General features: G+C 37.1%; 1 protein-coding gene across 9 annotated transcripts in view; it reads right to left on the bottom strand.

Annotated features, from left to right (window-relative positions):
* CC2D2A (coiled-coil and C2 domain containing 2A) overlaps positions 1-23,800 on the bottom strand; it is an 82,489-nt gene that overhangs the window by 44,501 nt on the left and 14,188 nt on the right. For 3 of the 9 annotated variants that reach the window (XM_067468975.1, XM_067468981.1, XM_067468979.1), the window contains exons 5-14: positions 21,434-21,538; positions 18,922-19,110; positions 17,534-17,702; positions 15,127-15,263; positions 12,387-12,518; positions 11,398-11,607; positions 10,420-10,526; positions 7,490-7,630; positions 6,234-6,390; positions 3,600-3,841 (exon numbers count right to left, since the gene is read on the bottom strand). In XM_067468975.1, the coding sequence (XP_067325076.1) occupies positions 3,600-3,841; positions 6,234-6,390; positions 7,490-7,630; positions 10,420-10,526; positions 11,398-11,607; positions 12,387-12,518; positions 15,127-15,263; positions 17,534-17,702; positions 18,922-19,110; positions 21,434-21,538 (1,589 nt within the window). The remainder of the gene's footprint in view (positions 1-3,599; positions 3,842-6,233; positions 6,391-7,489; positions 7,631-10,419; positions 10,527-11,397; positions 11,608-12,386; positions 12,519-15,126; positions 15,264-17,533; positions 17,703-18,921; positions 19,111-21,433; positions 21,539-23,800) is intronic. The other 6 variants (XM_067468977.1, XM_067468980.1, XM_067468983.1 and 3 more) reach the window with 3 other exon arrangements.

Genomic DNA, 23,800 nt, shown 5'->3' with positions numbered 1-23,800 from the left:
TCTTATGTTCCTGAATGGGAAGCTAGAGCTGACAGCTGGGAGCTCGCCCCACTCCCCAAATTCAAAGCACTGACCTTTTGGTCAGCAGTTCAGCCGGCACAAGGGTTTAACTCATTTGCGCCAGCAGAGGCTCCATAGCACCAAAGATAACCGCTCTGATATACAGGAGCATTGCCTCAAATCCAAAGTAGAGCACCAGAACCCTTCTGCTTGTATCCAACAGCCCCAGGAATTTCTCTGAGCCAATAGGGCTCCAGTCTAGCAGAATAATCTCAAAAACTCTCCTACTTAGAAAGCAGTGGAATTTCAATTTCCCTTAAATTTCCCCTTAATCAAAGGAAAAGCTCTCACCATTTTCCCAGAATGGGAATCAAGGAATACAAGCACAAAACAATCTGTGAATTTCTGGTTGAGAACTACCAAGTATTGGATGCCTACCTTTGACATACCCCCTATCCACCATAAAGAGGAAAAGGCAGATTATGCCTACTAGGCTTAACTGTTCTATCTCTTAAGAAACCTGAATCTACCAGTTCAGGTAACTGATTATGCTGTACATTCCTAAAACCAATGTACAGAAAGCCAAAACAGTGCAGCTATCATCTTGTGCCCATATCAAAAGTGCAAAAGTCAATCACACAATTTGGATTTATGATTATTAGATTTTAGTTCTGTACATTCTCTTTAACAATTATGATTCTTGAGAAGCTATAACCCATTGTCTCATTTAGAAGGACAAGATTTTTCCCATTGTAAAACAACTTCATGTTGATATACACATCTTTTGAAATATTACTTTGTACATCAGTCTACACCAGTGATTCCCAAACTTTGGTTCTCCAGGTGTTTTCGACTTCAACTCCCAGAAACCCCAGCCATCTTAGGTACTGTGGTAGCTGAAGTTCAAAACACCCAGAGGACCAAAGGTTGGGAAATACTGGTGTACACTAAGGACAAATTTTGTAATCCAAAAATGCTTCTTAGTGAACATAGCAGTTATAATATACAGAAGGAGTATATATGAAGAGACTGCATGCTCCAGCCAATCCAACCCCCTTCTTCCATGCAGGAACAATTAAAACACCTACCCTCTGCTTTTAAAACTTTAAAATCCAAGAGATACAAGCTCACTCACTTTGTGCTGTCTTTTCCTCCCCACCCATTCAAACATTCCTGTTTGTAGATTGTTGTAGGTTTTTCAGGCTGTATGACCATGTTCTAGAAGCATTCTCTCCTGATGTTTCACCTGCATCTATGGCAGGCATCCTCAGAGGTTGTCACCTCACAACTTCTGAGGATGCCTGCCATAGATGAAGGTGAAACGTCAGGAGAGAATGCTTCTAAAACATGGCCATACTGCCCAAAATACCAACAACAACCCAGTGATTCTGGCCATGAAAGCTTTTGACAATATGTTCCTGTTTGCCTTGCTTGCATGCCTTGCTTCGGTACACCTCACTTCAGGAATTAGTGCTGTAGTTATATGTATGTCCAACATCAAAAGTACAGTAACAACAAGCCATGGGAGTTTGGTAACAATGATCTCCCACTGAAGTAGGACAAAGCTATGCTCAAGAAGAAAGTGTTACCTCTTGTGGTCCCATTTTTTAAAATAATTGCAAAATTATTACTGTAATTAACTCAAGTCAGCACTATCTATATATATATATATATTAATGTTAATCTTGGACTACTTCAAAACAAGCTCCATTGAGGATAGAGAAACTGTCAGAATCACCTTTTGCTGTAATAATAATAATAATAATAACAACAACAACAACAACAACAATAATAGATTTATATCCCACTACCATCTCCCTGAAGGGACTTGGGGTGGCTTACAGAGCACTCCAGGGTGCACATATAACATATAACCAGTAAAAATAGTACAAAAACCTGTCCACCTTTTTCAAAATGCTTTAGGTGTGTAGTTTTTAAGGACACAATGTTTTGCCATCTTATAATGTCTTTTCCAGAATAGAAAAAAGAACCTGGCATATTTCTGAAAGGAACAATCAGGAACCAAGTCTTTCCTCTAAAACCAGCTAAAATCCCAGGCAATGTGACAGCAAATTTCCAACATAGAAATGTATGTTGGAGGATCTCCAATGTAATACAATGTCCACCCCCAATTCCTGGAATCATATGGATTTCCCCAAAGAGGACTTGAAGGCTGATCCTACCAAACCCAACCCTAAACACTAAAAGTATGTTTATTGACTGTAATTGCAGTTCCCAGGCTTGTATTTAATATGATGGAACAATAGTTTGACCAAGTTTTCAACATGAGTATAACATAAACAGAATTTTATGGAATTACAAATTGACGGAAAGGCCAAAGTGCTACAGAATTTAGAACACGCAAAATATAATGTTATCTGGCATTAAAATGACAAATTGAGATTAATGGCATGTTTCTCTTACATGATGATGGGAAGATGTCATAGACACTATAAGAATAAGCAACAAGCAATCATCCAAATGCAGAGATTGCTGCACTTGGATTTGGAGACCCATGTTCAAACTTCTCCCTGAATCAAGGCTCAGAATCAAGCCCTAATAAATTTTGGGGCTTTGAACCCAAATAGGTGAGTCACAAACCCTGATTTATTTATTTATTATTTATGTATTTACTTCATTTATATACCACTTCTCTCACCCCTGGGAGGAGTCAAAGCTGTTTCCAGCATATTCACGACAAAATTCAATGCCTTGCAAAACATGAAACCCCAACATAAAACAACAGTAACATAAAATTATCAATTAAATCATAAAACGTAATTACATTAAAACATGGGATTAAAACATATTAATATAAACATTAAAATCACATAATCCAGAAGCATGGTCCAGGCCATTCCAGTATTAAATAACAACTGCACATGATCCGTGTTTGTTTCTTGTCCTACTTACTGCCCAAATGCTTGGTTCCACAGCCATGTTTTTGCTTTTATCCTGAAGACCAATAGGGAGGGCGCTGATGTAATTTCATTAGGAAGGGCATTCCGTAGACAAGGGGCCACCACTGAAAAGGCCCTGTCTCTCATCCCCATGAGCCACACCTGTGAAAGAGGTGGGACCGAGAGCAGGGTCTCCCTGGACAATCTTAGCCTTCGAGATGGTTCATAGAGGGACATTTGGACAGGTAAGCTGGGACTGAACTGTTTTGGTCAGTGGTGCTCAATCTGTGGGTCCCCAGGTATTTTGGCCTAAAACTCCCAGAAATCCAAGCCAGTTTACCAGCTGTTAAGATTGCTGGGAGTTGAAGGCCAAAGCATCTGGGGACCCACAGGTTGATAACCACTGGTTTAGGCCTTTTAGGCTAAAGTCAGCACTTTGAATTGTGTTTGGTAGCAGACTTGCAACCAGTAGAGTTGGCGTAACAAGGGGTTGTGTGCTCCCTGTACCCCACTCTGGTGAGCAATCGGATTGACTAGAAGATGATATAGAAATACTCTGCATCAATCAATCAAAAAGTCAAACGGCAATCTTAAATTAGTTTCACTGACTTACAGATTCTAGGGTTGTATGGACCAGTAGCAAAACACATTTCAAATGTTTTTAGGCTACTGTCACAAAAATTGAAATTGTAAACTCACCGAGGACAAAGTTCATTAGGAGTAATATTCCCTGTTAAGGTCAACTCAGGAATTAAAACAGGCTCTCCTGGTTTCCTTCTAATATTTGCAGCTTTCTCTCGAACTTGCATTTCCATCTGCAGTCTGTCAACCACTGGTGGAGGAAGAGGTTTCACATGTTCATCAGTGCATTCAGATTCATCTAGTATTTCTTCATCTTCTAAGTTTTGATGTGATTTCTTCTTCTTTTTCTTTCTGGTTTTCTGTAAACATTAAAAGTATAGCCTACTATTAAAAACACATACATAATATTAGTAAATTGGCTGTTTCTCATAATTTGGAAATGATCAAATGAAATGAATTAAAATGCCAGATCTATAAAAAACATACCATACCAAAATTTTGGTATATTTACTGCCTAGTTCCTTTTGAGTTTAATGTATATCATTATACATTAATGTATATCATTGTTCCAAATGTTTCTCATTAAGACCTCCTAAGTAGAAATGATTTATACACTGTCATAGACTTTGTAAACATGTATAATTTCCAGAGAAGACAATGTCCATAGAAAACAATAACAACTAAATATATCAGTAAACAAAAACTTCCAACTCTAGATAGTTCACAAATATCAAATTAAAATAAAAGGAGAAGGGAAAATAGATAAAATACAAATGGAAGATCTGCTTGCTGCAGCCACATTATCAATTTAAATGCCAGGGTAATGTCCTCTTAGGACTAGCATGCCATCAGCAGGATACAACATGCTACCAAGGGACTTCTATCAATTCTATCTTCCCAGGGATTTGATGCTGCTTCTCATTTTTCATCCACAACTTGAGTTTCCATTTGAAAAGAAAAAAATTGAAATGGGATGCCATGATGTAATGGCTTAATTGGAAAGACATGTGTCAGCAGCTGATTGGCTGAGCATGCCAGGAGCCAGAGTTCTGATTGGCTACTGTCTCTGGCTTGCTGCTGAGACCAATGGTTCTAACTGTCACTTTCACTTTGAACAGTGAAGAGAGAGTGCTGGCTGCAAACTATTTTGAAGCCTGATCATTTTAAGGCATGTGGCAGATTTTGAAGACTATTTAAAAGGATTATTTTATTACCTCTATTCTCTGTGTCAATTCAGAAAGACTGCTGTATATTAGGGCTGGGTAACCACGGAAAAAATTGTTTCTAAACTTGATTCGTTTCCAGGGAGCGCTAGCGTTTCCAAATTCTAAATACTTCCGAAATTTTGAGATTTCAAAGTTTCGTTATTTACAAAATTTTGTTAATTTTGAATCGATTCGTTAATGGCGGATGCGATTGCGCAATATGCTAAAAAAAAACCTCCAAATGGGACAGGGGGAACTTCTGAAGCTTCCCTCTCCCTCTGTTGTTGACTGTTGGTGTGATAAAACAAACAACAACTATAAAACTTGCACCAGACATGCGAAAATAATTACGAAATAATTACGAAAAAATTACGAAATAATTTTGAAAAAATAACAAAATAATTATGAAATAAATTGAAAAAATTGTTTCGAATCTAATTTACTCCTCACACTATTCCAGCATGGCTCAATATCAGATCGTAAGCTAATTTAAATACGAATTAATAACGAATTACAAAATTAATGAACGAAACCGCCCAGCCCTACTGTATATATTGTTGCCCTGTCGGAACTTCTGAACTGAAGTAAAGATACTGTTACTTGTTACATAAGTCTGAGTGACACTTTATTATACTGCAGGGTATATCTTGGTTTAATACTGTGGTAAAGCTTATGTTTATTTTTTTTACCAACCCTCACAAACTCCAATCACTTTTGATTATTTGCCATGTGGACTGGGGATAGTCGGAATTGAAACCCAATAGCTCTTGTGGCTCTGAGGTTGAGAAAAAGTTAAAGGACCACATCTAAATTCAAACCCTATTATCCGGACTAAACAGAACAAACTGCAGCCTCCCAAATGTCACTGTAATATAACTTCCATCAGCTCTAATGATGAGGAATACAGAACTACATCTCTAATGATGAGAAATATAGAAGTTATAGTCCAGCATTTGGAGGGCCACATAAATGATATGGTGTGCTGGCATTGGCCTCTGGGTCTCGAGTTTGACACATGTGATCTAAGGGGAGAGACTCCTGCAGCTTCTTAAGACTTCCACAGTTGCCTATCCAGTGGTGGAAAACCTATGGCACATGTGGCAGAAGGGGCACTCAGCACCTTCTCTTTGACACATCACTCGCTCCCTGTACGTTTATCTTCACTACTACACTTTAAGTTAATTTATTTTTACTGTTCGAACTGAACTTAAACCAATATAGGGAGAAAATAAGTGTTTGTTTTTTTTAAAAAAAACCCAACACTTATTTTATCACACTGTGTTTATCCTGTAGTGGAAATCTGTATGGCGGCCTGTGAAGGGGAGTAAACAGTCCAATATAGGGAAGATACTTCTATCATATCTCCCTAACAAAAGTCCATCCTTCAAGACACTGTTGAATCTTGGCCGCTGTGGCCATATTATGAAAACACCTGTTCACTCTGTACTATCACAATTCTCTCATTTTACAGTGCCATGCCCTATCTGTGAAAAAGTGAAAAATGATCAAACACAGAATGGCATTAAATCATTAAATCATCATTAACCTGTGCCTTCTTCCAAGATTTCCATTCCTGAAGATCAATTTTATATTTTTCCATTTTCTTTTCATACTCTTCATTGCTTTCTTCAAACAATTCAGTTATTTCAGCCTGAATTTCTGTCTCATATGCCTTTTCATCCAACCTTTTGTCAACTTCTTCCCTTCAAAAACAATCAGTTCATTAGCATATTATTGCACATTGTTAGTTCAAAGGTTTTGCATTTCTGAAGTCTGTCTTCCAATCCCACTGAAAACCATAATGAAAATGCAGGCATATCCCAATAAAAGGAAGATTATATGCCAAGATATGGTTATATTTCATTAAACCATAAAACTGGATTGAAATCCAGATTTTTCTCCAAATGTGAAGATCATTATTATGCCCTGCACTACAAAAAAAATCAACTGTCTTTTTTATCAGTGGCAAAATCACTTTAACTGAAAAGGTCCAGAGAAAGAAAAGCTGACAGAGACAATACGTAGCGTATACTCAAACAAATTGTTACTGTGGTCATAAACTTACATACCAACCAGGCCCGTAACTGGGGGGGGCTTGAGGGACTTCAGCTCCCCCCCCCCCGAAATTCTCAGAATGGTCTGCGAGAACGCCTTACTGATACATTATTTAAACTGTTATGTTTATTCATATCATTATCTGATCACCATGCTCAATATATCCCATATGCATGGGGATATTGGGATAATGATACAAAAGGTTTGCTAAGGTAGATCCTAACCCCCCCCCCCACCCCAGATTCAAACTCAGCCCCCCCTCCCCCCAAATCAAAATCCTGGCTACGGGCCTGGTACCAACTCAAATTGCAAGTAAATTCTGATGTGATTAAGCATTCCCCTAGATCAGTGGTTTCAACCTGGGGTCCCCAGATGTTTTTGGCCTACAACTCCCAGAAATGCCAGCCAGTTTACCAGCTGTCAGGATTTCTGGGAGCTGGAGGCCAAAAACATCTGGGGACTCAAGGTTGAGAACCACTGCCCTAGATCAAAAACTGGTTGCAAAAGAATCTGGATGAAAAGTTCGAGCCAGATAACAGAATTATAGTAATTTCCAAGAGGATTTGAGTATTATTGATCACAATAGATATTAGAGAGGGATAGGGTTAGGGAGTTAATGTATAAAGAGATGGCGTAATTGTTTTTCAATCCTCTATCTATAAGCTACTTATGGAGGAATGCCATCCCAAACCAACTATGACTATAGCATGCTACCCCTAAGCGATCAAATTATGTTTCAAAACATACTTCCTCAAGTAGAGTTTCAAGGGTGTATTTGTGAATTTCTGAAAGTCACGCAGGGATTTGATTTCTTTCCAAACTTTGATGATTGCCTTAAGCAAGACTCGGTCTTTTTCCTGCTCAGCATCACGAAGTCTTCTTGTCTGCCTACGCACATGTGGGAGCACACAAATGATTCAACATCAAATGCTCTGGTCAGCAATATTAAGTAATTACAATGCTCTAAATCTAAATGAACCTTAGGGACCAACTAAGAAGATCCGGCTCCCCTCAAGTACAATCATGCCAGCCCCATTGATTGAAGTTCCCTGTAAACTGCCAGTTTGCTAAAAACTGCTTTCTGATAAGGGAAAAGATAGTTAGATCCGATTTCTCTCCCTTTGTGTGCAGGATAAAGCCAAGGTCATTTCATCTGGAAAAATAGTTGGTCTGTTTACTTACTAGTGATATGAAAATAGTTAAACCCTTGTGCCAGCAGGACCGCTGACTGAAAGGTTGGTGGTTCAAATACAGGGAGCTCCCATCTGTCAGCTCCAGCTTCTCATGCAGAGACATGAGAGAAGCCTGCCACAGGATGGTAAATCATCTCCCATCTGTCAGTTCCAGCTTCCTTTGTGGGGACATAAGGGAAGCCTCCCACAGGATGGTAAAACATCCAGGCATCGCCTGAGCAATGTCCTTGCAGATGGCCAATTATCTCAAACCAGAAGTGACTTGCAGTTTCTCAAGTCACTCCTGACATGAAAAAAGTTAAACAGATATCCACCAGATTTTGAGGGGATCTTTGAGATATTCTGATATACCATATAGGTACACAATTATACAAAATTCATTTTGTGGGATGGTTTGGAAGATCTGCGGAATATGCAGAGTCTGGTGAAGAGAAGGCTTGGTAGAAAGCTGTGAGTGGCTCAAGGTTATCCAATTAGCTTTATGATTGACAGGTATTTTAAACTGGGGATTCCGAGTCCAACAATCTTGCCACAACACCATACTGGAAGTAGTTCCTTTGGTTTTCTTAGTTTAATTCTTCACACAGAAATTAGTTTCCTCCCTTGAGCTCTCCAGCACAAATAAGGTTCATTATAAACACACAGGAATAAGAACATGTTAATAATGTGGCTGCAATCCAAGCCACAAATATGCACAAGTTCTGCTAAATTTAAGCTGGAAATTGATACATATGGCTATATGAGCCAGTAGGCCTAAAAAGCAATGCTAGTAACACTATGAAATAATACTTACCAAAGCTATATATTCATGTGGCATTTTTAAAATTATTTTTCTAAAATTAGCAGGTCAATGCATTCATTTTCAAATATGTAATTATCTGTTTGTGAATACAGAAACCAAAAGGATTTTTCTGGCCAAATTAATAATACAACGAAGCCCCGAAGAACTGTAATTCTGCTAAAAAGAAATACACTACATCTGAAGCCATGCCTCTCGGGGACTGTAAATAAAAATACTTGGTTCCAAATACATGCTAGTTGTGAATTGATGGCAGCTAGTTTTAATTACAGATGGTCTGCATTTTTAAAATTGTGTTATTTTGTCTTTATATGTGTTGATAGTGGTTGTTTTTATAATTTGTATATGATATTGTTTTATACCCATGTACCATTTTTGTCATGCTGCACTTGGAATGCCTTGTAAGCCACCCCGAGTTCATTTCGGGAGATGGTGGAGGGATATAAAGAAAGTTTATTATTTATTATTAGTAGTAAAAGGCTGATTATTCAGTGGGTTTTCACATCTCTTTGTCTCCACTATATGGAGACAGAAAGAGATAGTGAGAACTAAATAGAAATGTCTCCAATATTCAGCACAAAGTGAAGTATGGTATAGGAAGCTACAATGCTTGTGAAAGACACCCTCACAGGATTTCTAGAGATTCCTCATCCCAACTGTTCCCCCATGCCACGTTACTTGCTATTCTGGAGAGTTCCTCAGCATATTTTGGGTTTGGAAAATATAATATTTTTGTTGTTCTTATGTGCCTTTAAGTTGTTTTCAACTTATTGTAACCTTAAGGGTTTTCTTGGCATGATTTGTTCAGAGGGCAATCCACCTGTGGGTTTCTATAATGAAACAAGGGTTTCAACATTTCTCTTCAGGTCACATTCTAATATTCAAATCACTATATCATACTTCTGGTTGCTTCTGGTGTGAGAGAATCAGCTGTCTACAAAGACGTTGCCCAGGGGACACCCGGATGTGTTGCAATCCTACAGGCAGGCTTCTCTCATAGCAAATGAGAGACTCTCCCCTGGGCACACAGAAGACTGGGCGACTTGGAAGCTGCTGAACAGACTGCGCTCTGGCACCATGAGATGCAGAGCCAACCTTAAGAAATGGGGCCACAAAGTGGAGTCCACGACATGCGAGTGTGGAGAAGAGCAAACCATAGACCACCTATTACAATGCAATCTGAGCCCTGTCACATACACAATGGTGGACTTCCTTGTAGCAACACTAGAGGTACTCCAAGTGGACAGCTACTTGTCAAAGGACATTTAATATAATGCCAAGTTTTTTAACTTTGTGTTTTTTTTAAATACATGACAACTGCACCTTGGTTTGCTTCTGATACGATAAAAAATACTATACCCTACTGGCTCCAAATATGAAATGTTTATATTTTATATTTATAATTTACAAAGTGTATATTGTAAGTAGTTATTAGATGATAGCAAACCAGACATTCTTGCTGTTCTACCAACTATCTTCAACTACCTTCAGTTCACTCCAATCTAAGATTTGCTATCAAAGAAAATGAATTTATGTTAAGTTTATGAAAAATCCAATAAAAGAGGGTCTACTCCCCTTGCTATACCTTGAACCAGTTGCTTTACAAGTGTTAGTCTTTCCAGTGTCAATTAGAATAGTTTTATCCTGTCTACAAAATAAATATAGTGAAAGATTTCTCTGCTCACCTTATTTCATTCTTATATTCAGTTATGCTTTGTTGTGTTATTGGGTTAAGAACTCCACTTTCACTCGCATCCAAAATACTCTGTAAGGCATTTCTGAGAGCACGCAACTTCAAAAGGAAGACAAATTTTTTGAAAAATTAGTGACTCAGTGTATAGCAGATGAAGGAGTTAATATTAAGACATAGTAACTTTACTAGTATTATTATGTTATACAAAAGATGAGGCACATATGGAAACAGGTTTCCCAAGGCCATCTCATAGCCATCATTCTACGCCAGCTGGAAGACCCATTAATATTCCATGATATCAGTTGTTGAGCCTATAGCTAGGATGAGTTAATGAGATGTGTCAGGCTAGCAATAGCTAATTATTTATCCCCAGACCAAAATTGTGTTTTAAGGAGAATGCAAACATATGTATGTTGTAGACATCCAATAATACAGGTTGGGTCTTGTTTTCCCAGAAATCCAAAATGCAGATTGTTTGATGCCAGCCACTTCCATCCTTGAGGAAAGGGGGCTAGTTTTTTCTCAAGGAGCTCTGGCTTCAACACCACCTGAAATTTGTTGTGGGGGGGGGGGGGATGTGGAGATAGGGCTTCATATTCTGCTGCTAGAATTACACAAAACCCCTGTAAAAGCAGGTGTCAGGACAGGGGAAAGTCCAAATGTCCCCTTGGTTTTGAAGGTCTTGTGAATGAGACCAGTTGGGAATCGTGTGAGGCTAATAAACCTGACAGAAGAGTGTGGCTTTCCAAATAGGCTCATTCATGCTACCCGCCTCCATGATGTGATGCTATTGGGTGCATCAAATTCAAGGGCAAATTCATGTTTTGTAATGTGCAACTTCAAAATTGAGACCATATTACATTTGATGGCATGCCATACTTGAGTGACTATGATATTCCACATGAATATCTGTTTCTATTTTATTCTGAAGTTCCAAGGTGTAAAAAAAACCCAACAGTATACAAATTACCTTATCTGTAAGAAGTTTAGTGAGATTTTTTTGTCCTCTTGATAGATACTGATCAAACAACTGAGCCAGCTTAGCTGCTAAGACATGCTCACGGCTAAAGCAGGGATGGTGAGTGAATATTAATCCAGAAATATCAACATCCAACTGAAACTGTCCCTGAGGATCATCTGATCCAACAATATACTGACTGGCAAGCTTCATTTTTATGGCCTAAAAAGAAGATTAAGTAAATGAATAGTAGTAAAAGTTTTCCAATGTGCACATTGAAGCTTAGAAATATATAAGTAAAAATGTAATTTTCACAAAACAGTGGAAGTTTCTTGTTCTCCTCTCTCACTTACAGCTCTCCATATTATCTGCAAGCTAGTTTTGGGGGTACTACAGTAGATTAAATCCACCAGAGCTGCCAACATTAAAGCCAGAGTGCAAAAGGAAGTGAAGGAGAAGTGCTTGGAGTCCGTTAAAGAAAACACAGGACTCATTTTTCAATTAATCAATTTACAAAGCCTTCTCAACACAACTAAATACAGAATGTGACACAATATTTTTGTTGGATATACAATTTACTTGTTAAAAAACAAACAAACTTCAGACAAACATGACTGGAAGACAAATGAAGCAGGATATGAAACCATCTTCATGTGCACTGCAGATGTAAAGAACCTCCACGCAAACTCAAGATACCTTCTTATAAATCCAATAATACAGATACTATGAATAGTCCAAAGTCAAGCATGTTGCTGAAAGGTTTGAGAACCTAACTAGCTAAGTAAGCATCTCTTCCTGTAATATGAAGGCAAAACACTCTTAAGTTGAGAAGAAAAGGGGAATATTTTAATAAATATCTTTGAATCTTCTCGACCCCTTGGTGAAAAAGTCCAGGAACCATTGATTCGTTTTCAGGCAGAAAAAAACAGCTTATATTCAAGGTTCTTCATAACACAGCAAATGATGCTGAAAGATATAAAAAGATGATTAAACGAACTCACCTTTTTATAAAATGTTACTAGCTCGGATTCTTTCCCTTCTTCAGATGGAAATATTGGTGGTCTAGTTAGAGACTGCTTAATTGGATTGGGCAAAGCCAAAATTTGCCCATCATCTCCAAACCACTTTTTCCCCTGGAAAACAAACAAACAAAAAGTAAACTACAAGAAATATTTTGTAGAACTATGATATACTTCAGAAAACAAAGCCCCAACATTTTAAAGGACTATACACCAACAGAAAAGCCTAAACCCTACAAGAGCTATGTTTCTATGATTCATATGCTTATAACAACAATCCTGTGATGTAGGCTAGACTTAGAGACAGTCAGTATAAAGTCACTCAGTAAGTTACATGGCTAGGCTGAAATTTGAACTCAATTGTTCCCAATTATACTTCAGCATTCTAAGTATCACGCTACGTCAATAGCTTCAGCTCAATTATATATGTGGTATTCATTTACTTGCCCTACCATACCTGCATATGATTGTACAACGCTATTGGAAGGATTCATAACTAGAAAGGTTCTTATGTGAGCATTTTAAAGCCCCAAATAAATATCTGGAGTCTTTCTAAGGAATTCCAATGAAATAGTCCTCAAAGGCAATTCTGGATATCATAGCAGCTCTTTTGAAGAGTAGATAGATCCTTCCTTATATCAATTGATGCTGTCTCCGCAGGAACAAACTTACAAGATACAAAACCAATGTAATATATTGATCTAAAGAAGAAGTCCTCAAACTTTTTAAAGAGAGGGCCAGGTCACAGTCCCTCAAACTGTTGGAGGGCCAGATTATATGTTTTTTTTTCATGAAAGAATTCCTATGCACACTGCACATATTTTATTCATAGTGCAAAAAACCTTAAAAACAATGCAATAATTTAAATGAAGAACAAGTTTAACCAATATAAACTTATTAGTATTTCAATGGGAAGTGTGGGCCTGCTTTTGGCTGATGAAATAGGATTGTTGTTGTTGTGTGCTTTCAAGTAGTTTCAGATTTAGGTTGACCCTGTGCGAGGGCCAGGTAAATGACCTTAGAGGGCCGTATCCGGCCCCAGGGCCTTAGTTTGAGGACCCCTGATCTAAAGGTTTGACCAAAATGCTTCCAAGTACTGCAAATTTCAAATTCTTTTTGTTTTGATTGGTAAGTTTGCATCCATTTCTATATAGGCTTTCCTTTCATCCCCTTTTACCTTGTCGCCTTCCCCTTTTGACTCCCATGGGTCAAATCTAGAATCAACTCACAAGTACCATTTCAGAAAATGATTTTAACCAATTTCACACAAGCGCTTTCACCATAACATACTAGTTAAGCATGAGGAATAGTTGGAAAGGAAAGAGTTTCAATACACCATAACGACACAACAATACCATGGACAAGATTCACTATACTTAGTAGGTGTAATATAAAGTGAATATTGACAAGAGTCATGCATACTTAGTCCAAAGTTTTATCTACTGGAGCTATAGCCAGATGCTTTCTCTACATCAAATACAAATATGAATATGCACATGTCTTGAAAAAAATAGCTGAAATGTCTATCCATTCCTACTTACATCGCCACAACTACCTTACCACAAACTTTAATCAAGCTGATATTAAACTTTTATATCAGCTCTAATTATAACTGGAATTTATTGATAAAACCAGTCACTCTGAATACCAACTATCTTGAGAGGCATGCAGAATACAAATTCAATAAATACATAAATAAAATGCTGTGTCTCAGGATCATAGGAATATTTATTTATATCTTCCTACTCCCCAACAAATTACCAAAAAGCAGGAGCCTCCACTGGCCAATGAGAGGACTGCTGACTGAAAGTTGGGCAGTTCGGAACTGGTGAGTGGGGTGAGCTCCTCTCTGTCAGCTCCAGCTTCTCATGCGGGGACATGAGACAAGCCTCCCACAGGATGATAAAACATCCGGGTGTCCCCTGGGCAATGTCCTTGCAAATGGCCAATTTTCTCACACCAGAAGCGACTTGCAGTTTCTCAGGTTGCTCCTGACATAGACACACCCACCCACACACAAAACCAAAATTGTGGCACCGGGATTGTGGCGCAGCTGGCTGAGTGTCAGCTGCATTAAGATCACTCTGACCAAAAGGTCATGAGTTCGAAGCCAGCCCGGGCTGGAGTGGGTGTCCAGCCATTGTGTAGCCCATTGTCGACCTTTGCAACCCGAAAGACAGTTGCATCTGTCAAGTAGGAAAATAAGGTACCACCTTGTGTGGGAGGCTAAATTTAACTAATTTATGAGGCCATAAAGAAAAAAAAAAGACTCCGGGGAATGTGGAATGCGGAAGAACTTCATCGGTGTCGTTGATGGACGATGAAAAGCAGCAGCTCCCCTGGCGGCCAGAAAAAAAGTTAAATAGCCTCGGTGTATTTGTCTGTTAAATGTTATTTGTCAAACTGGCATTGAATGTTTGCCATATATGTGTTTACTGTAATCCGCCCCGAGTCCCCTGCGGGGTGAGAAGGGCGGAATATAAGAACTCTAAATAAAAAAATAAAAAAATAAAATGCAAAATAGATACATCTTTCTATTCTACTTTATTATAGTCCTTCAATAATATTCCACCACCTGGAATCCTTCCATGTTATAAAGGTATTGTGTGATATTGTATAACTGGCCCATTTCAGATTTTCTCACTAAGTGCCTTTAACTGAAGCATTGTTATTCCTGGTTTACAAGAAAGAAGGAAAAGCAGCAATATTTCAGACAATTTACCTGCTCCTGCTTCAGTATCCTATTCTCAATAATGTTTTGGTTCGAGAATGATACAATAGGACGTCTTCCTGCATATATACCTTCATCTTCAACATACCTTGGCTGCATATTTTCAGGTACCTTCAAAGAGGTAGGAACTAAAAGCAAGAGTCATATGTTACACACACCCAGAGAAGACAAGAATATTAATTATTTTCAATTTCACTGACTTTTTAATAATTGCACTTTCTTCCCATCTTTCTTTTGTATCAGATTGCAAGTCTGCGTTTTCTTCCTGTACTTAAATTGTCTCAATTTTCAATCTCTGTATTTATTTAATATTCTCATTTGCCCATAACTTTTCTTTGATTAAAACTCATTTCTGCGCACATGTATATATATATATATATATACACACACACACATTCATATTTCAGTCAGTTTTATTTTAAAATACACATAATTTATTTGTCAAAACATCCTGTAAAACTGACAAAGGCATATGCTTAAAATGAAGTAACAGCATGCCTTAAAGAAAATAAAAAGCCAGCCTTTATCAAGACTGTCAAACAAAGACTTTTTTCCATCCTTTATACACAATAGCAACTATTTATTCGTAACTCATTTCTGTGAACTCTGTATATATCACTTTCAAATGATACAATATCTTGTCCAAGGCGTACAGAAAACTGTATCCCAATGAATGGAAAATATAGTATTACACAGTCTCTTTGGAAGAGAGGTTGATGCAAATATTAGGGCTGGGCGGTTTCATTTCGTTAATTCGTAATTTGTTAATAATTCGTTATTATTTTTCAATTACAAAACGATAACAAACCATTCTGGAGCAATTTTTTTAAAAAAACGAATTTTTAAACACGTTTTGTAAATGCTTCGTATTTCGTTATTGTATTCGTTTCGTTATTGTTCTGAGGTCGTTTCGTTATTTCCGCATGTCTGGGGCAAGTTTTTTGTTTAATTAGTGAAAAAAAATTATAATATCACACCAACAGTCAACAACAGAGGGAGAGGGAAGCTTCAGAAGTTTTTGGAGGTTTCTTAGCGTATTTCGCGGTCGCGTCCGCCATTAACGAATTGATTCATTATTGTTTCGGAAATCGATTCGTTAATGTTTTGTAATTTTTTTCACATTTACGAAATTTCGTAAATATCGAACTTTTTAAAAGGAAAATTTTGTAATTATTTTAAATAACGAAATGCAAAAACCCCCAAAAAACGAATCGATTTTAGAAACAAATTTTTCCGTTGTTACCCAGGCCTAGCAAATATAGTAGCAACAATTTGGAGAAGGGTTGGCAAGAGGTATGCCGTCATCAATGGATACGAGTACATATCCTTTGTCATCAAAGGATATGAGTAAGTCATCAAAGTACATATGACTAAAAAATGGAAGACAATCACTGCATAGATAAAATATACCTTAAAGCCCTGTTCAGTTGACCAAACTAGCAACAGAATCACTATCAGCTTTAAAGTCAATGATGGCACTTTTGTATTACCAGTAATTTCTGCACCTGACCTTTCCAATTCTAAGCAACCCCATGATGAAGAAAGTTTAGGAGCATATTACATTATTTAAATGTTGACAGCAGTTTGTGGTGCAGTATTGTTTTGAAAATCCTAGTCTTTGAACAATATAGAGACTAACATCATTTTAGCCTGTAAGTATAATGTAATCTTAGTTTTGAAAGCTTAGAGTCTTTCCAGAAAGGCCTTTATATCCCAGGATCTGATACCGGGTTTTCTGTTTATCCCAGATTATCTGGCAGTGCAGACTCATATAATCCAATTTAAAGCAGAAAACCTGGGATTGGATCCTGGAATATAGGGCCTGTCTGAAAGGGCCCTTAGTGACAATACAGACAAATTCTTGATGTAACAACTGAGATATTGGGATGGACTATTATTCCACTTTGACTATCACAGCTACATCCTATGGCATCCAGAAGTTTGTAGTTTGGGGAGCCATTATAAAGTGCTCTGAGAGAGAATTCTAAAGGGCTTTTCCTAAACTACTAATCTCATGATTCCATGGTAGTTAAACTGGCATTCTGTAGCGCAAATGAGCCCACAGATTTCTGGCAATGGTTTAGGCCCCTTCTACATTGTCATATAAAATCCAAATGATCTGCTTTGAATTGGATTATATGGCAGTGTAGACTCACACTATCCAGTTCAAAGCATAATGCAGATTATCTCTTTTGATAATCTGGATTACATGGCATTGTAGAAGGGACCCTAGACAAATTATTCATGGCTGGAATAATCTCAGAATTATTTTATCTTATACCAATTTAAATCTCCTTATATTGAAGTAATTTCAGAAACAATGTGTACTTTAGTTCCATAAGAAACATTATTGTTGTTAATTATGTATATCTCACAAACCACACAATAATATGCATACCTTTGAGCATACTGGGAATGAAGAATATTTCTCTCTCTTTCTGCACTCGTGCAGAATAGCTTTCATATTCTGCAGGTCTAAATACTAGGAAATCAAGAACTGTCTGTTCTAAAAGAGATAGGTCATCGTCATCTTTATCACCAACAAGATGTTCCTCTTCATCCTGTATCTTACACACATTTTTTTAAGGTAAAAGGAATACAGTTTACAAGTGTCAACATGTTTCAGACACTATTCAAAATCTTTTAATTTCTACTAATAATATGGACTAAGAAGCGCAGAGAAGAATAAAAATAAGAGATGTTTACATGAAAGATATCTACAAAATTATAACCGAAATCAGACAAAACAGTATAAAAAGCACAAAATTATTAAAACAAAACAAAATTCAATCTTAAGCACTTTGTTCACAAAGGCTATCTTTGCACCTTTCCACTTTTCATGTCTATACTCAAAATGCTATCTCAGGGCCCTTCCACACAACCATATAACCCAGAATATCAAGGTAGAAGATCCCACAATATCTGCTTTGAACTGGGTTATCTGAGTCCACACTGCCATATATTCCAGTTCAAAGCAGATAATGTGGCATTTTATTCAGCTGTGTGGAAGGGGCCTTAGACTAGTGAGCCTATTGGCCAATGTATGCTATACACTTTCCATTTGCTACAATGTTTACAAATGAAGAAGGAACTAGATTGAAGAGACTAGGGACCTCATTCCAGTATTTATAAATGACAGCCTGAACCTCAAGGACAATAGCCTTGATAAGTTGCCATAGCCTTACACCCAACTCAAAGTTTTGTCTAGTCAAAAGACACTGTTAAACTGGATTATATGAGTTCGCACTGCCAGAAAATCTGGGATAAATAGAAAACCTGGGATCAAATTCTGGAATAAAAGGCCTGTCTAGAAAGTCCCTCGGTGTTCAGGTGTCAGCGAGATATAAACTCTCTGAACACACAACTTGAGGATAAAATAAACTTGTCAAACAGAGGAAACACCCACCGCCTCTACCATTTTCTTCACTGGAGAAGAAATTATTTGAAAAGGAAAACTGACATGATGTGCACATTTATAACCTCTCCATTTGAGCGTTTTGGGTCCCATCAGAGAGATCTGCTGCACATAGCATGATCACTCTTTTTCAAATCACCAATCGCCCTATGGAAAAAGCTATAGTGAGTACGGAAAGAGTAGCATGTTCACTCTGCCCAAACATTGTTGTTAACTGTATTTCCTGATAGGGTTATAATGTCCAATGTGCAAAAACACGTGGAAATGTTCCTGTTGCTTCCCAGGCATTGATATCATGCTTCCAAATTATGTTTACTATATACTAACAACAATAAACACTAATAAAATAGGCATGTATAGTTCAACAGTACCATTTCACTCTCTCCTTGTTCTTCTTGACTGCTGAGTACAGATCCCTGAATTTCCCCCTCTTTTTCACCCATAGTCAATGTAGCCTTTTTCTTGTTATCTGTTTTGTCTCCTCCATCCTCTGGGTCAGGACCAAAATCACAAGTAAAAAAATTATAAGCTTCTTCAGAAGAAGGGAAACCAGTCTGAACCTAGTGGAAAATGTAGTTTTCATTAAAATGATATTCATGACATAATTTTTAATAGAAATAAAAGGTAGAATTCACAGAATTATTATTTGGGAAAACTAAGCAGATATTCAACTCAGCAGTTAAAAACTGTTCTCATTCATCCTCCATAATGACAAAAAACAACCCTGGAAAAACAGCAAAAACGTCTGAGAAGCCTCATCCAGACCTAGCCATTTTGAAAAGAAATTGAAAATGTAGTCATTCTGAAAAAAAAATTGCACCCAGAATTATGCACACTGAGGGAATAAACAGGATTGGTTTGAACACTACATTTCCCCCTGTAATTTGAAAAAGAGCAAAAACATTATATTGAGTTGAAATTTTGAATTGAGTCATAAGCAAATACACCACATTGAATTGTAAATCAATACCAAAAGAGATGACCAATTTACTTTAGGCCTGCTTCAGGTCCATTATGTTTTGCCATACAAGGCCTACCAAGGTCTCTTTATCATTCATTTTGCATCTCATTCAAATAATAATAATAATAATAATAATAATAATAATAATATCCTCTGCTCAAGGAGTACCAGCCAAGTGCACAGCAGACCACTTTCTGTTATAGAATGGCATATTTGTCCAATATTATATTTCTCTGTCCACAGAAGAGCTGTAGAAGACTCAGGCTTCCACTAGTTCTGTATTTTTGCTATGTAGCTGTACATGTTTGAAAGATAAATTGCACCTGAAGGCAGCAAACCCATGTGTTTAGATTCCACCTGCCCCAATACATAGAAATCATGGCCCTGAAATCCAAAAGTGATGAAACCCTAGGAAATGGGTAGTGAAAACAAAACAAAACAATGTCATAGGCCAGATAGTGTTCTCTTGAAAGTTCTTCAAAAATTCAAATTCAAATTTCTGATCTTCCTAACAAAATATGACATTTGTACTCAAGACTAACACCTGCACCAAAAGTCATGAGAACAAACTGCCTAATAACATTTAAAAATAAAAGACAGAAGTTGATCTCAGAACTCATAGATCAGAAAAATGTGATATCTGTTGGGCAAAGTAATGGAAAGCAGGATTATAAAAATGTTAAGACATATGAAAGGGTAAGGGAGTCCCCTTCGGGGTTGAGAAGGGTGGTATACAAATACCACAAATAAAATCATCATCATCATCATCATCATCATCACTATAATCATTCTTATTCATGTGTTTATTGACACTCTAAAAGAACTCAGACCCTTTTCACCAGCAATAATAATAATAATAATAATAATAATTATTATTATTATTATTATTATTATTATTGCTGGTGAAAGGGGTCTGAGTTCTTTTAGAGTGTCAATAAACACATGAACAAGAATGATCCAGTTGAAATGTTATAGTTTCATAGCAAAAGAAGTTTTACTTTAATGGAACTATCCAAGGTGCCGAATCTATTTTATGGACATGGTTCACTACATTGGATAGCTCCTTGCAAAATTCAGAATAAATCCTGGATCCACTTTCCCACTGTCTAAAGACTCCTGAGCAAACCTAAGAGTTATGGAATCAAAAAGAAATTGTGTTATTGTCAGGTAAATGGTTAAAGAAGCAGAGATTATGGAAGGAAAAATGGTTAGTCTTACAATGGATAAATGTAAACACAGACCACTAGGAATCACTGTTGGGACCAATGCTTTTCAACTTGCTCATGAATGACCTGGAAGTAGGGATAAACAGTTGAATGGTTAGAATAAAAACAGATAGTTAACACTTCAAAAGCCTCACTCTAAACTGAGAGGATGGGCATTATAACTCTAAAGACAATTCAGTGTAAACATGTGCATGGCGATAAAATCAGGCTGAAAGGGAAAAAAACACACATCCTAGTCAGAATCCTGTTACATGCTGTTACGTGATGTCATAAACTAGATTTACAACTTTATTTTACATTTACATTTACAACGGTGGCATCGTTGCCACAACCATACTCACAAACTGACCTTAATGAAAACCAGCCCTACCAAAGAAAGGAGTTCTGTGTTGCTGGTGAGCAGAGCACTGAACAATATAATATCTCCTCGTGCCAGAGAACCATGGTGTGAAAAGGCTGCCTGACATTTAACATATGCAGTTATAATATTACCATTTACATGTACCATTTCAGCCCAAAGCTTCCCCTATATACTGAAGGGATCTGAGTAGTTATTAACCAGGAAAGAAGCCTTTGGGCTACAAAGTTTATAGCTGTTTAGTTTACAATGGGGAAGTGAAATAAGAGAAGATAGCATAGGCATGTAGAAAATGAAGGATGGCATGGAGAAAGGGGAAACAGACCTATTTTCCTCACCTGTAGCCGTTGTTTGACTTTTCTGACAGAATCATGAAACTTCACTCTTGCAGATACTTTGCTTTCATTCTCTTGCATAACACTTGATTCACCTTCACCAATCTGCTAACACATTCAAACACACAAACTACATCAATAATTTGTTTCACCTTCTGATATTAACATAGACTTTACAAGAAATGGTGGTAATGGTGTAAATGTTGGCTTTTATCTAATTTTATAAATGCTCTGTTTCTAAAATTCTGCTCACTTTCACTGATGCTCATGCATTTTAATTTCTGACTCAAATTGCTTAAGTTGAATTTAGACCAGTGACCAAGGTCCTTAAAGATTTTATGTGCATTGAATGTACTACATACATTCCATCCAAATGTGGACTTGAAGTAATTACTGCAATTTATAAATAAAGTGAAAGATTGGATCCTACCAATTATGTATCAATTAGTCATTTACATTGTATGCTATTAAGTTGTACAGACAGAGTAAATTGTATGCTAGTCATCTTCTAAATCAGGTTCTCAACCTGTGGGTCCCCAGATGTTTTGGCCTTCAACTCCTAGAAATCCCAACAGCTGGTAAATTGGCTGGGATTTCTGGGAGTCATAGGCCAAAACACCTGAAGACTCACAGGTTGAGAACCACTGGTTCTCAACCTGGGGGGATGAGCAAGTTTTATATCAAGTTTTTATATCAAGTTTTTTACCCAAAAAACTTGGGGGGATGAGCAAGTTTTATATCATGGCATCATGAATGTATCAACTGATAGAAGAATACTCTTCTCCTTTGGACAGTTTCAATAGATTTTAAGTCAGCATTTGACCTGAACTGGAGAGATAGTTTATGGCAAAAACATTAGGATACCAACTCTGGCAAAAATCTGTTGATTCTTATCACCAGTCTTTATGATTAAATTTATTACAAGTGAGATCTAGTCATAGAAACCATTTTGACTACGTCAATACCAACACATAATGAAATCAAGCAACTCAATAACACTTGCTGAAATAAATTCTCATCCACTTAAATTGGCAGGTAGATCAATTTTACTTTAGTGCTTCTGTTTTTTGTTATGTGTGAGGTGACTATTCAGAGTTTTGGATAATTTTGTTTGCAATGGTAAATATATGACTCCTTGTCTTATATTATGTTCATTTAGTTTAATATTTGGTCAATTTCAGTTAAGTTCTGTAAGTTATAAGTTAGACTGATTTCATTTATTTCATGTTTATGTCTTGAATGCTGTTTGTCTGTTTTAGGCATTGCATGTTTGTCATTTTTGTTTTTCTGTGGAAACTGCCCTTAGTCTATTTCCTATTGACGAAGCCCCTGTCCAAATACATTATTACACTACACAGATCTTGTTGTTTGATACCATTTCAACTGTCATGACTCTGAGGGAAATCCGGGGTTTATAGTTTTCATTCGTTATTAGATTTTCCTCCCAGGGAACTCTAGTGTTGCACTTCAAAGTTGTGAGCTAAAGTTCTCTAACAGGTGGATTCCAAGTACCTCAAAAATTCACAAATCTCAGGATTACATAAGATAGAGCCATAGCAGAGAGATCTCTACTGGCCTTAATGACATAATGGATTTCCCTAATTGGTCACAAGGCAGATTTTGACTCCAATGAGAATTGCAATATAATATATATAATGTATATATAGTATATATAATGTGCATTGTATTATATCTGAAGTCCATAGAACTGTTTGTGGATACTAAATCAAGTATATTCTACAACACTCAAACTCTCAAGAGTCATAAATCAAATGTTCCTGTGATGTAAAATTCTTGCATAAAATTTTGTCAGCCCTTTGTGACTAACATAACAAAAATGAAACAATACAAATAAAACAGATTATTTTGCTCCAGATATCTGCCTATTACAGAACATACATGACAGGTGCTTGAATGTCAGACGACAATGTGGACAAATAATCATTTTTTAGGTTGAGTTCTGCATGAATTCTGCAACTGAAATGATCCTGGGAGACAAACATGTCCTATTTGTCTTGATGAGGATTTAAACTGTCCAATTAAAGATCTTTTAGAAGGAACCAGGCATGGAGATCCCCAGATGTTCAATCCATGTCCTGGCAGCCCAGTCCAGCATCATCTGGAAAACTAAATAATTATTTCTTTCAGTTTTGGTAGGATTATCCAAACATCAGCCTATATAAAATTTCTGGCTGTTTGTTACTGCATCGTGGGAAAACAGATTTGAATTCCCTCCAATGTCTTATGTTATGTCTGGGACAGTCTGACTTAAAATACAGGCTATGTGGCACAAATATATTTTACTTTGGGAGCCTTGGGGCACTCCAATTATATTTTCATTCAAACAAGCAGCGTGTTTGGCAGAAAATT

Source organism: Anolis sagrei, chromosome 5, assembly GCF_037176765.1.
Source record: "Anolis sagrei isolate rAnoSag1 chromosome 5, rAnoSag1.mat, whole genome shotgun sequence".
Classification (NCBI taxonomy): Eukaryota; Metazoa; Chordata; class Lepidosauria; order Squamata; family Dactyloidae; genus Anolis; species Anolis sagrei.
This window is presented reverse-complemented; position numbering and strand designations above follow the sequence as displayed.